This window comes from Heloderma suspectum, chromosome 5 (genome assembly GCF_057233095.1).
Source record: "Heloderma suspectum isolate Gila_16-S chromosome 5, 16-S_ref, whole genome shotgun sequence".
NCBI lineage: Eukaryota > Metazoa > Chordata > Lepidosauria > Squamata > Helodermatidae > Heloderma > Heloderma suspectum.
Window position 1 is genome coordinate 200,717,028 of NC_139462.1, and position 14,651 is coordinate 200,731,678.

The window sequence follows — 14,651 nt, forward strand, 5'->3', positions numbered from 1 at the left end:
CTTTAGGATGGACTGATTTGACCTCCTTGCAGTCCAGGGGACTCGTAAGAGTCTTCTCCAGCACCACAGTTCGAAAGCATCAATTCTTCGGCGCTCAGCCTTCCTTATAGTCCAGCTCTCACAGCCATACATTACTACTGGGAAAACCATAGCTTTGATTAGATGGACCTTTGTCAGCAAGGTGATGTCTCTGCTTCTTACTATGCTGTCTAGGTTGGCCATAGCTTTCCTCCCAAGGAGCAAGCGTCTTTTAATTTCATGGCTACAGACACCGTCTGCGGTGATCTTGGAGCCCAAGAAAGTAAAATCTGTCACTGCTTCCATTTCTTCCCCTTCTATATGCCAGGAAGTGATGGGGCCAGATGCCATGATCTTAGTTTTTTTAATGTTGAGTTTCAAACCAGCTTTTGCACTCTCCTCTTTCACCCTCAACAAGAGGCTCTTTAGATCCTCTTCGCTTTCTGCCATTAGGGTGGTATCGTCTGCATATCGGAGGTTGTTGATAATTCTCCCAGCAATCTTAATTCCGACCTCTGATTCATCCAACCCGGCATTTCTCATGATGTACTCTGCATATAAGTTAAATAAGCAGGGTGACAATATGCAGCCTTGTCGTACTCCTTTCCCAATTTTGAACCAATCAGTTGTTCCATGTCTGGTTCTTACTGTTGCTTCTTGACCCTCGTACAGGTTTCTCAGGAGACAGGTAAGGTGGTCTGGTACTCCCATCACTTTAAGAATTTGCCACAGTTTGTTGTGATCCACACAATCAAAGGCTTTAGCGTAGTCAATGAAGCAGAAATAGACGTTTTTCTGGAATTCTCTTGCTTTCTCCATGATGCAGCGAATGTTGGCGATTTGATCTCTAGTTCCTCTGCCTCTTCTAAACCAAGCTTGTACTTCCGGTAGTTCTCGGTTCGCGTACTGCTGAAGCCTAGCTTGTAGGATTTGGAGCATCACCATGCTGGCATGTGAAATGAGCGCAATTGTGCGGTAGTTGGAACACTCTTTGGCGTTGCCCTTCTTTGGAATTGGAATGTAAACTGACCTTTTCCAGTCTTGTGGCCACTGGTGAGTGTTCCAGATTTGTTGGCATATTGAATGCAGCGCTTTAACAGCATCATCTTTTAGGATTTTAAATAGCTTGGCTGGAATACTGTCATCTCTGCTAGCTTTGTTGTTACTAATGCTTCCTAAGGCCCACTTGACTTCACTCTCTAGCATGTCTTGCTCAAGTTCAGTGACCGCACTATCATGGCTATCAGGGACATTCAGATCTTTCCTGTATAGTTCTTCTGTGTATTCTTGCCACCTCTTCTTAATCTCATCTGCTTCTGTTAGGTCCCTGCCTTCTTTGTCCTTTATCATGCCCGTCTTTGCACAAAACGTTCCCTTGAGATCTCCAATTTTCTTGAAGAGATATCTAGTCTTTCCCATTCTATTGTTTTCCTTGATTTCTTTGCATTGTTCATTTAAGAAGGCCTTCTTGTCTCTCCTTGCTATTCTCTGGAACTCTGCATTCAGTTGGGTATATGTTCCCCTTTCTCCCTTGCTTTTCGCTTCCCTTCTTTCGTCAGCTACTTGTAAAGCCTCATCAGACAGCCACTTTGCTTTCTTGCATTTCTTTTTCTTTGGGATGGATTTCGTTGCTGCCTCCTGAACAATGTTACGGACCTCCGTCTATAGTTCCTCAGGCACTCTGTCTATCACTCTGAAATCTATTCCTCACCTCCATGGAACCCCATGGAACGTATCACAAGGCTAAAAGGAATGCATGAGTTCACTAAAATATACAAAAAGGGACAACTCACACAGGAACAGAGGTATTGAATTATGGCTAGGGCCCTGTGCTGTCTGTCACTACAAACACAAAATTTGGTACACCTGCATCACAAGACACTTTTTTCCCCCACAGAAAGTAACACTTCACAGTCTGCAGCACAGGAACTTGACTGCAGGATCTTTTGCGATGTTATAGCCTATGATCACAGAACAACAGCAATTGAGTTATATTTCTCTAGTCACATGAAGAAAGCTAATGGTCATGGTGACAATGTGTTGTTTGTCATGAAATTTGGGGTACTTCCAGATGGATGCTCCTAGTGCTACCAGTCAAAAGACACTGTGCAGCTACTCCATCTTTCCCTCCTTAATGGATTTCCTGTGGTAAGAAAAAGGACAGCAGTGTGGGAAAACACAGGAGGGTTACAAATGAAAGATGATGATGTCTGGACCCCAGTAAAATTCCATGACTGTGGCAGGGCGATTACACACAAAAAATCTTTGTCTGGAAGCATCCTTAGCTATTTTATCTATTGTGTAGAACTTGCAAAAGAAATTGACTTCAGGAGATAACTGCACAATAAAAGCCTCACCTGGAACCACCTGTGGTGTTAAATAGTTTGCATTTAATTATAGAAGCTGGGCATCTGATTGAAAACCCACTAGGCCTATCAATCTTAAAATGCATTCTCTATAAACCACACCATCCCTAGGTAAAATTAATCTAACCCTTTGCAGTTATAACATTTTAAATACATGTTATAATGGGATTGTGGGGGGTGGGGCAGAGAAATCCAGTGCTTAAATTACAAAGCAGTAGTGTTGGGTCTACACTATATTTGCAAACTTCAGGCTAGTTAAGACTTTTGTAAATGGTTCCATGCAGGCTGGCCCTAGGGACACAACTGAGTGAAGGAAGTGAAATCAATTCAGTGCATCTATGCACATAGCCAGTGACAATTCATCTTTATGTGGCCACTGGAAAGAATGTGCTGCTGTGCTCCCACGAGTTACTTCTGAAAAACAGCAGCTATATCGTTAGGTGCACTAGGTCAACTATTACTCCCATTACTTCAACCAGGCATTGAAGAAAGCCATGAGTTAAACAATACCCGAAAGCATATGTAGACTCCTAGACTGAATATTATCTTCCAAAGGGTCAATGTCGAAGATGGAGCCAGGATCTGTGCGCCACACTTTGAGGTCTTTCCCAAGAAAAAACAGTAAGACAAAGTAAAAGCATGAAGGTTTTACCAATTTCTATGTTACAGTGATTTTTGTTGCTTTTTATCTCTGAGACTAGAGTTGAAAGAACAGAATTCTGTAACAAGAATGGGCATTGCATTGTAGCTGAACACCCTAAACAGTCAAGGGCCAATATTACAACATTCAACACTCATTGAATCTCACATCTATCTTCATACCTTATATGTTGCTTTCAAATGAAGTCAGATTCCTAGTATCAAATCTTCTCTTTTTATTTATTTTATGTAGACCGCTTGTATACAACATTGGCTTGAGTAATGCAAGTAAACCAAACATTCGTATTTTCTTTACAGGCAGGATATTGAAATGTTTTCATTTCCGCCCAGAAGCTCTTTCATCCATTTTTTGGTGCTGCTGCTGAATGCCAGGTCGGCCCAAAATAAGACCTCCCTCATCCATGATTTGATTGTGGATGAGGGGGTTGACCTGGCATGTAGTACTGAGACCTGGGTGGGGGAACTGGGAGGGGTCACTCTCTCCCAGCTGTGCCCTCCTGGGTACTCGGTGCAGCACCAACACCGACTTGAGGGTCGGGGAGGGGGGGTTGCCGTGGTCTATAGGAATTCAATCTCCCTCTCCAGGCTTCCTGCTCATTCGAGTGCAGATCTTGAGTGTCTGTACCTTGTGTTGGGTACCCGGGACAGATTAGGGATTCTGTTGGTGTACCGCCCACCCCGCTGCCCATTGGACTCCCTGCCTGAGCTGATGGAGGTGGTCTCGGACTTGGTGTTGAGGACCCCCAGGATGATGGTCCTGGGGGATCTCAACTTCCATGCCGAGGCCGCTGTATCCGTATCAAAGTGCTGGTGTTAACATTCAAAGCCCTTAACGGCTTGGGGCCAGGTTACCTGAAGGATCGCCTCCTCCCATATGTGCCTGCCCGGACCTTAAGATCATCATCAGTGGCCCTTCTCCGTGAGCCCCTGCCAAAGGAAGTGAGGCGGGTGGCTACTAGGAAGAGGGCTTTTTCTGCTGTGGCACCCCGGCTCTGGAATGAGCTCCCTAGTGAGGTTCGCCTGGCGCCTACATTGTACTCCTTTCGGCGCCAGGTGAAGACCTTTTTATTTTTCCAGGCATTTTAGCTTTCTAAATTTTTATCTTTGCTGTTTTAAATCTGTATTTTAAACTCCTGTACTGCTGCTAGGTTTTATTGTGGTTGTATTGTTATATTGTGGTTTTAATATTCTATATATTTTAAATTGTTTTATTGTGTGTTGTTTGGTTTTAGTTTTTGTGAACCGCCCAGAGAGCTTCGGCTATTGGGCGGTATAGAAATGAAATAAATAAAATAAATAAATAAATAATTTTTTTACAAACTAATTTGTTCTATTTCATCATTCCAAACATTTTTATCCCTCCCTCTGCAGCTCCTGGCTCCATACAAATTGAAAAGTACCATCCTACCTCTTGAGAGATGATATGCAAATAATAAGCAAGTCAGTTAAAAGTATAAAACATTATTTGCCCTTGGACTGATGCTTATAGCAAGCAATTAGTAAAATCTGGAGCGTGTTAAAAATGACTGTGTGTTTTTAAAGGCACTGCTTTTGAAATTCCGGCTTCTTGTCACGCTATTCTCGCTGTTTGCTGCTCTGCAGTGGGGGCTTAGAAGATACAGCATGAAACACTGCTGTTTCGAGTTGCATATCTTTGTTTTCTCCTTCCTCACCAGCAGCATTCAGTGGCTGAATTTGCTTTACTGAATTAGGGAGTCAATGAGAAGTTACAAGATTCCGCTCTGCCTATGTGCTCCTCTCTATCAGGCTAATCTGCCACCTTGAAAATGTGAGTTACAAAAACTAAAAACAAAGGACTGGACAGGGTAGAATGATTTTAATGTAACTATAACATTGGAGCTGAAGCATGTGACCCTGTCCAGGTCACATATTGAGCAGGTGCCCAAGACGCCCCCTTATGGTAAAACCTGCCCATTCATTAAAAACTTTTCACTAAAGGCTGCTCCGTATGTCCTCACAATCAAAGGTTAGATGACTAGCAACTGGAAATGGGTCCTCTGTGTGGTGGCAACCCAATCATGCAATGCTCCCCAAAACATTTGCTTTTCTATCTCCTGGAAATGTTTTTATTTATAACATGCCTCTGGCATGTTAGGATGATAAAAGCTGTGTTGCAGCTGCTATCAGTTTTAATTTCAATTTTTGCATTTCATCTTGCTGTTTTATTAGGTTTTATTGCAGACTGTTTCTGTAAACTGCCGTTAGGACCTGTTTCGGTAGAATGCCATGTTGCAAATTTTGAAAAATAAATAAATAAATACTGCTACATGGGCCACCCTGGCAGTTAGTTTATACTAGTGGTTATCATAATGGAGATTAGAAGAAAATACATCTGGCGGTATGTATCAGATATACCAATTCATTCACTTGCAAAACACACTTTGGTTGCTGAGGGAAGCACACACTCTGGCAGGGATTCCCAACCTTTTTGGACCCGTGGACACATTTGGGAACTTGAGAAACTGCCGTGGACACCACCACAAAATGCCTAATCAGCAGATCACCACTTTGGTGTCTACCTCTTGAGTATATGGATCTTAAGCTGCATCTTATTCAGCAAAAACTTTTGTTTCGTGTCTATTGGACACCACAATGTCTCTTTAATAAGGGATTATCTAATTTGGCTAATTGCTGGCAGTGCAATACAGCTACAGCTTCTTTTAAACTTATGTTTTGGAAATGTCCAGTAGTTGCTTCTTTGGGGAGGAAGTTATTACACAGATATATTTTGTACTGGAACAGTCTTTAACATTCACTCTTTAAAATTATTTACCTGCTTCATGGAAATTAACAAATGGTCAGCATAAATGGATTCTCTGTGCCCTTTTGACAGCTAAAAAGAGTGATATTACAAGATTGGAAGGATACTCACTCACCTCCTACAATGCAGTGGACTGAGGACCTTACAACATGCTTAATATTTGGATGGGTGGCATACAGATGCCACCTTCAAGTGGATACTTACTTGGATATTTGGTCTGCTTTTGTTGAAGCCTATGTATAATTACTACAAGGTTGTATGCATTTTGTATGTATTCATTGCTATGCATATATACAAATGCATGTCTGCAATTTAAAAAAATGGGAAAAATAAAAAATAAAATAAAGTTTGCAGGTGCCCATGGCACCACATTGGGGCCCCCTTCATGGGTGCCACTGGAGGAGCACACAGGTGCCTTATTGAGGACCCCTGCATTATGGTATTAACAGTAATTTTCACAGACAGATTTCTACACAACATCCCTGAAATAACTCTGGGGAGACAAAGTGTAATCCTAGGACTACAGAGGCATCTCTCCCAAGAAGTGGCTACATATGTTTTGAGAAAGTATTTATCCTCACAAATATGTTAGAGAACTAAAAGCATGACAGTGATACATGAGAAACACACACAGTGTGATCATAATGTCTTATGGTTATGGTTGTTTGCTTTTGATATTGTTGGTTTGAAGTTGTTTTAGATATGTTTCTTTTGTGTATATTGTCTGTTTATGTGTTTTTATGTAAATGGTTTTTAATCTCTGTATATTGTATTTTTAATATTTTTAATCTTTGTAAATACCCAGAGAGCTCCGGCTATTGGGCGGTATAGAAATGTAAATAATAATAATGGGGTAAAAATGAAATATGCAGAAAAACCCAACAAATACTGTTGAGGTAAAGCAATCATATGGCTGTAGATGCATTAACTCTTGTTTTACAGGGATTTCCAAGGGACTGTCATAAAGTAATATTAGAAAATGTATAAGATACTGTATCAATTCATGGTTTCATAAATTATCTCAATACTATCAAACACTGTACAAATACTTCAGGAAATTTTTAGCGTGGCAATGCAGAATAAGAAATGGATGCATCCCATTTTTGTTTCAATACACAGGTCAACTCTTATAGCTCCCAAATAAAAATAATAGGTATTTTCTAACAATACAATCCTTGTCTTGAAAAGCATTGAAATAGTGAGGCTGAATTCCTTTTGTACTAATCTATACAAAAATGTCAAATGGCAATTTCTTCTGTGATTACTTTCATTTTTAAAAGGAACTTAAAAGTGTTATTAATTGGCCCTTCATATTAACAATTTAAGTACTTTTTATATCATGCCTTTTTTTTACCTTTAAACCTTTGTAGAGAAAATTAATGTTTGATTAAAATTCCTTTCATCTTATCATCTGTTGTGTTAATTAATATTCTCATTACTTCAGAGGTGGCTGCAATTAGCACTTTTGCTAGAGAACAATTATTGTCTGATAACCCAAAACTGACCTATCATTTTTATCTGAAAAAAGAAATCTCCTGTGAAACAAAAGTACACAATATCAAATGCAGATAACACTGCAATTAGGCAGAACAAAAAAAAATTAATAATGGAGCAAGATTATTCTGGTCAGAAAGAAATATCAGCAGAGCTGGCCCACACAAATATCTTTGGGTCAATAAAGCATACAGTACTAACTTACCCACAATTATTCCAGGTCTCCTATCCATTTCAACTATATGTGGGTGAACACCTTTATAGGCAGCATCACTAACCACCTGGGTATTTCTTCTCACCCGTTCAGTCACAGGATCATCCACTATTGGAGTGAATCCTCTGCCTTTCGTTTTCTCAAAATCTTCATGGTATTTGACCTGGTGAAGAATGGGAATTCTTTTATTGCCCAATGACAAGAAGTACTAAGAGCTGCAAAAGATGAAGAACTGCCACCATAATTTTTGTTGGGCACTGACATTTTTGTTTGCAAATTACTCAAGCTGATAATCACCACCATGCAACTATTCTTTGCCAGTATATGTCTAATATATGTGAAATTCCAGTGGTTTTCCTTAAGAATATCTTTGAGATAATTAACATCTTATATGCATATAAGAAGTTACATGCAGTTTAATATGATTAATGTCAACCAGTTACATTCACATTCGAGAGACCGCATTAAAACCCTTCCAAAACCAGCTTACATTTCATACAAACTCAAAAGTAGTAAGAACAAATGCTCCATACCCTCAAGTTAGTACAAGTTACCAAGGCACTATAGATATCTGTATACATTTAACGCCTCTCCCCATACTGTCATGTATACTACACACCCACACATATACAACTTGCAAGCAAAGCCAATCAGAGCAATTAAACTCAGAATTCCACTTGCACACATGAACCAGGAACATGCACAAGCACAAGGCAGTGTGTGTGTGTGTCACCCTCTCCAGTTAAACTTTGGGAGGTGGAAATAGAAAGGAGCTGTAAGAAATCACACAGTGAACGGTTAGGAAAATAATTTTATTAGTATTGTAGGGGGGGAAATTACAGCGTTTATATGCAGTTAGCAAACCCACCCCATCACAACCACTGTGAAAGAAGAAATCAGTCCATACTTTAGTAGATTGTGCTAGTTACCTGAATTACTGAAGGGTACAATCCAATTGACAGCAAAACATTGTTCTTTAGAACACACTAGCTATGTGAAGAATGCACCCTACCATTGAGATGTTGTTTTGTGTCTCTTTGACATGCCTTAGCTCAGGTGTGTCTAGAATCACACTAGGTCTACCTTTCATCTGTTGCTGATCTCTGCTGTACTTGACCTGTAAGACACAGCAACATCACCGCACACGAACATTTTGAGTGCACAATTGGTCATGAAAATCATACTTAATGGCATGAGCAAATTATCCTTCTTACTATTCTTGGTAATGAGCACTACAATGGTGTACCCATTCAAAACATGAGTGTCATTGACCTTGGCTACAGTTCACAATACTTGAACGGTTAATGTGCAATACAAAAATGATACTTTCAAAGACATTGGTGGTCATCCACAAGAAAAACTCATAGATTTCCCATAACTTGATTGGCTATTGCTAGACCACACAGACAGACACAGCACTTTTAAAATATTTTTTTAAAATCATGTATGTTATGGAATGCATTAACATAGAAAGGAATTACTAACCCCAAACAATAGAAAGCTATAAGAAGAGACAAAGAACTTGCCGAGCTGATAATTTCTTGATTCTTCTTGACTCTCTCCATTTCAGGAGTGACACTCACAGAAGTAGCTTTACCAACCTGACCTTTATAGCGCACCTATTAATTTACAAAATAAAACACAAAATATAACAATGTAACTGAACTATGATAAATAGTGCACTGCGTTAAAACACCACCTGGTGTTTAAAGTCCAGATGTTCCAATTAGTTTGGTGTTTATTAACACTGCATACTGAAGCATAACAGATTGCTTTCTTTATATTTCATCAGTAAAATATGCACATATAGAAGTAATACTAATTTAAACATAATTTACTTTAAGGTGTAAATCACCAGGTACTGTTGCTGCTGTGCAACCTCTATTCAGTTCCATGGGGATTTGCACTGTAGTTCCTGGGTCTGCGCAAAGGAACAGTTTTCATATTAACGTACATTCCAAGAACGGATCAAACCATAAATCATTCTAAGTCAACAGTATTTAGTACAGGTTGAGTGTTTGTTTTATTTCAATGCTCATTACAAAGTCAAACACTTTGCAGATCAGAAAGATATTATTAGAAGCTGCCAACCAAGTGTTAGACCCTGGAAACCTGAAGGAGTACTGCAGAAGCAAAGTTATATAAGAAGGTAGCACTTCCTACACGTTCTCAGGGGCTAACTACATGTTACATGCAAATACACATATTAGAGCCAGGGTGCTTATTTTTCCCCTTAGAAAAGCAGTTTCAGAATGGGGTAATTAAGAGCAAAGAAGTAGGGAGAGCGGTGGTTAACCATTTCCTTGCCCATCACTTTGCTACTCCACATCATCACCCAGGGTATCAAACGCACATGTAGAAAAATAATATCTGACTATGAGTTATGATTTATTTTTCTTGGTGTTTTAGGATTGTTGGCTTTATGTTGGGTGGCTACCAGGAAGAGGGCCTTTTCTGCTGTGACACCCCGCTGCTGGAATGAGCTCCCTAGAGAAGTTCGCCTGGCACCTATGTTGTACTCCTTTTGGCGCCAGGTGAAGACCTTTTTATTTTCCCAGCATTTTAGCATTCTAGTCTTTTAGTGCTGCTGTTTTAAATCTGTACTTTAAATCTCTGCATTGCTGCTAGGTTTTATTCTGGTTATACTTTTATATTGTAGTTTTAAGCTTTCATATTTTGTATTGTTTTATGCTGTACCTTGTGGTTCCAATTTTTGTGAACCGCCCCCACAGAGCTTCGGCTATTGGGTGGTATAGAAATGAAATGAATGAATAAATGTTTCTATTGTTTTTTATTTTATTTTACAATGCATTTCAATAGTAACAGTAATAATAACCGTTATTTGTGCAAAGGAAGGAACAATAGTTAACATTACTAAAACTTACCGCACTAATATTTTGCTGATTTTTCTTTACTCGTTCAGTCTCTGGAGTCTCTGCTACTGCCGTGCCAGCACCTATCCCTTTCTTGTAAAGTATCTTCATTACACAAAAAGAAAAAAATAATAATGGGTCTGCTAGGAATGCTAGTACTAGCTGGAAAAAGTAGACAATATTCCAAATGCTAAATTACACTACCTCTATTGTTTGCAGTCATGGAGATGTTTTAATTTTCCATAAATCATTTCAACTACGAGGAGGGCTAACGCCAACTCATTTTCTTCGACCTTTTGCGACTACTAGAACTCATGTAATAGATTATCTTACTTTTGCATTCAGCAATGTTCTTCAGGTTTCCGCACGGCTTAAAATCCTTAAGACTGCACTCAGTGACAGGATGCATGTGAGTCTATTCTATTATAGCTGAATCCAGATGGGATCTAAAGAGTTAGTAGGCAAAACCATGTATCACCCAAGGGGGGCAGGGAAGCCCGCAGACTTCAAGTCTCCCCTGGCCATACAGATTTGTAACCTCGAGATACTCCTGAACTTACTACAGTACCTAGCATTTCAGCAGTACAATAGCAGCAGAGTATCTCATCATCGGGACCTAGAGAGAAGATCGTGAGAGTCATTCTAGCTCATTTTGACCCAACATTTTGTACACATCCACTTGTTACTTCATTACAATCATTGTACAGTGCACTTTGCACTTCCCTGAAGATGGTTCAGAGGTTGCAGCTGATGCAGAACATGATGGCCCACCTCCTAATGGGGCCAACAAGCACACACATTATGCTAACACTCCAGGCAGAAAATCAAAATTCCCACTTGCCCCTATAATTCTCTACAGTGGCTTCCTCTCTACATAGTTAAAGAATAAAGTTTTAATATGGAAACTTCTGCCTCAGGACATAACCTAATGCCTAAATTTTATGATTTAACCATGCATAATATGATTTAGAAGAGCCAGGAGGGCAGAGTCCGCCTTGATTGATTAAAAGCTAGCCATTCTACCTGAGGATGATGAATAGTAATAATGTTAACTAGTATTATTAATGATTGTAAGTCATTCTGAGAGCTTGTTAAGCTGAAAACTGATTCATTCTTGAGTAAAAATAAATAGGATTATTTCAATCCAATTTTATTAAGTTCCAACTATGTTCTTTGGTCCCAGTATGTTTTGGCCAGTTTTAAATAACAGTTTAAAAGAGATAGTATTGTGTAGCCATCACTGCCAGTGGTGTGCACATTATTCTTTCTGTCTCACCATGGTCTCAGGTAAATCTAGTTTTTGTATACTCTGAAAAAGCCAAATACAAGCTCTCAGAAGCATGATTTGTTACTCCTGGAATAGCAGTGTGAATACTCTGATCTGTGTCTCACGGGCATCTATCACAATAAACAACATGCTTCTCTATGATACCCAGCAAAGTCTTGAAACTGTTTAAGCTTTCTTAGCATGCGAAAGGGCGAGCAGTTATTTGTAGTTCATGTAGCTCTTTAAAAATAAAACCAACAGTGCAAGGCTGCCTACTCTCCCACAGCAACACCCCACCACTTCAAAATCATTAAAACATTCTTTTTCTTTAACTGTGTTGCTATCCTCTCCCACACTACAGTAAACATCATACCCTCCCACCCACAAAGTAATTAACATACTTTTCATCCTGCAGCGAGTAAGGCTAACCCCACACCCAAAGCACAATTCCCCCCTTTCCATCGTGTCTGCATGGTTCTCAAACTACTAGAACTAGACTGGAACTGCTACCATGAAAGTGGTGAAGGGTTGTTCCTATTACTCCACAGAAATCTCTACACAGCCACAGAATCAAGCATTAAAAACCATGTAGAATCCTCAGAAATTTCACTACCTTGTATCAGAAAGAAATAAAGCTGGATTTTCAAGCTAATTATTATGTCTCACAGTCTAACGATTAGACTCTAAACCATTTTAGATACTGAAAACAAATTCTTACATAAATCTCACGGAAATATAAAACACAGATATAATTAAAGTGACATATAAAAATGAATCAGACTGAATGGAAACAAAAAGCTCATGCAACTTTCGCTTCTAACTTGAATGGGATACCAATTTGAATTTATACCAGAAGAATTGACACAATTTATTAATCAAGCAAGCAAGCATAAATTCTGACTACATTTATACACTATTTTGTAGAAACAAAAAGAATGTAGATCAAACAAATTAGCCTCGTGAAATCTTAGTTATTTTGCAGTTTACTAGTTTTAATAGTTTACCAATTCAAAACATCACTGTCAAAAGACTAGTGTGGCTTTTACCAAGGTGGATATTGAATCAGTTTGGGAACAATAATGTGCACATTTCCACTGTGTTCCAGGATACAAGAGAGGTCATCTGACATGACATTTCCAAAAAGTTTCTTCTAAAATATAAATCACTTCAACTTACAGCACTGATATTTCTCTGTGTGTTTTTAATCCTCTCAATTTCAGGAGTATCTGGCACAGCAGAATAGGAACACAACATCTTCTCTGCTTCATCTTTATACTTATGCTGCAACACAAACAGACAGACACACACACACACACACACACACACACAAAATATACCAACAGACCAGCAATTGAAATGGGCTCAAGTACATGTAAATCTAATTTACTGCCACTTCAAAATTCCTTTATACTGCCAGGTTATAGTAAACTGGACCTTAATATAACCTGGAATTGAATTCTAAATCATTAGTTCCAGTCCAAGTATCTACATGTTAAAGCAAATGCACTGGCATAAGTCCTATTCTGCATACTTCTTAAAACTAAATTTCGTATCAGTAGAAAGTGAATAACACTGTTCATAGGAAGACACTCCTGAACTACAAACAGCTCTTAATTACTCTTCAATCCCTACCTACCTGGCTAGCTATTTCAGAAGCTTTCATTGCTCGCTGTATCTCTGGGATATTTGTGCCCACTTGCATTCCTTTCCCTTTGATTTCAGTCTCCAGGTCCTTCATATATTCCTTCTGCAAGAAAAAGCACATTAATGAATTCTTAAGACATACAATATCTTTAGCCTTTCATATCCATACCACTGGAATAATTCATGTGTGCTGCTTTCAAAGCTACATTAGCAACACAAGCTAGATTTCTGACGCCTGGCTGTGGTTCCATAGGATTCAGTTTTATTATTTTCTATACTTTCTACTTTCAAAAGGATTTTGCCAAAACACATTTTTAAAGCCCCATTGTATTTTACCATAAATGCCATTGAAGTACTGCATTCTGCACAAACCTGGCTTGCAATTTCATAAGCTTTCTTTGCCCGTTGTATATCAGGTGTATCCATGCCCACCTGCATGCCTTTCCCTTTAATTTCCATTTCTAGATGTTTCTTGTATTCTTTCTGTGAAGGACAGAACAGGCAATACTCAGATCTACAGTAGCTGAAGCCTTTATATAGATCCTGCTTTAATCTGTGTGCTTTTCTTAAATAGCACTATTGAAGATCAAAATGTCCTTTTATACAGTCAGAACATTGGCTCCATAGGAGATACTCAGATATATCTAATGTTCCCTTAAAAAAAAAAAAAAAGATCCTTTAACACAAAAAATATGTCTCTGTAGTATCTTGTTTCAGGCTGCCCCTGTTTTCATTGTTCTCAATTAAATCCCAGATTAAATAATATGTTCATATAACTATGCATTACTGATTATGGGTATAATCCAGAAAAAGTTAGATGCATTTGTCACAAGATCCATCTCACTAGTGGAAGGATAAGCATATCCCTCTTATGACTTACCATGGATTGTGACTTTCAATAAAAATAAGCAAGGAAAAGATCCTCCCCAATCCTGTTCCACAGAGAAGATACCCAGTAAAGTTCACTACTACCAGCCTCTCAACCAGGAGTCAAGAACCCTTTTCGGCCTGAAAGCTGAATTGGCTCTGGGCTAGCACATCAGGGACCACATGCTAACAGTGGGTGGGGCCATATCCCAAAGTCGGCAGGACCACAGCATTGCTGCCATGTGATTGTCCAGACCCCATTCACAAGGTCGGTCTCTCTCTCTCTCTCTCTCTCTCTCTCTCTCACACACACACACACACACAACACACTCTCCTCTCCCGAAAAAGCCCCCCCCATTCTCCCTCAATATGTTTTAGTTACTTTATGCAAACATAACAGGAAATTAAATATGCTAAATGCTTATGTTTCACTGAAATAAAATCACTGTGTGTTCCAGTTCTATAG

General features: G+C 39.1%; 1 protein-coding gene across 2 annotated transcripts in view; it reads right to left on the reverse strand.

The window, feature by feature from the left end:
* Positions 1 to 14,651, reverse strand: part of NEBL (nebulette) — a 273,576-nt gene that overhangs the window by 15,001 nt on the left and 243,924 nt on the right. The window contains exons 16-23 of one of the 2 annotated variants that reach the window (XM_084860476.1): positions 13,691 to 13,801; positions 13,311 to 13,421; positions 12,851 to 12,955; positions 10,420 to 10,512; positions 9,061 to 9,153; positions 8,547 to 8,651; positions 7,526 to 7,697; positions 2,897 to 2,987 (exon numbers count right to left, since the gene is read on the reverse strand). In XM_084860476.1, coding sequence (XP_084716602.1) covers positions 2,897 to 2,987; positions 7,526 to 7,697; positions 8,547 to 8,651; positions 9,061 to 9,153; positions 10,420 to 10,512; positions 12,851 to 12,955; positions 13,311 to 13,421; positions 13,691 to 13,801 — 881 coding nt within the window. The remainder of the gene's footprint in view (positions 1 to 2,896; positions 2,988 to 7,525; positions 7,698 to 8,546; positions 8,652 to 9,060; positions 9,154 to 10,419; positions 10,513 to 12,850; positions 12,956 to 13,310; positions 13,422 to 13,690; positions 13,802 to 14,651) is intronic. The other variant, XM_084860475.1, reaches the window with a different exon arrangement.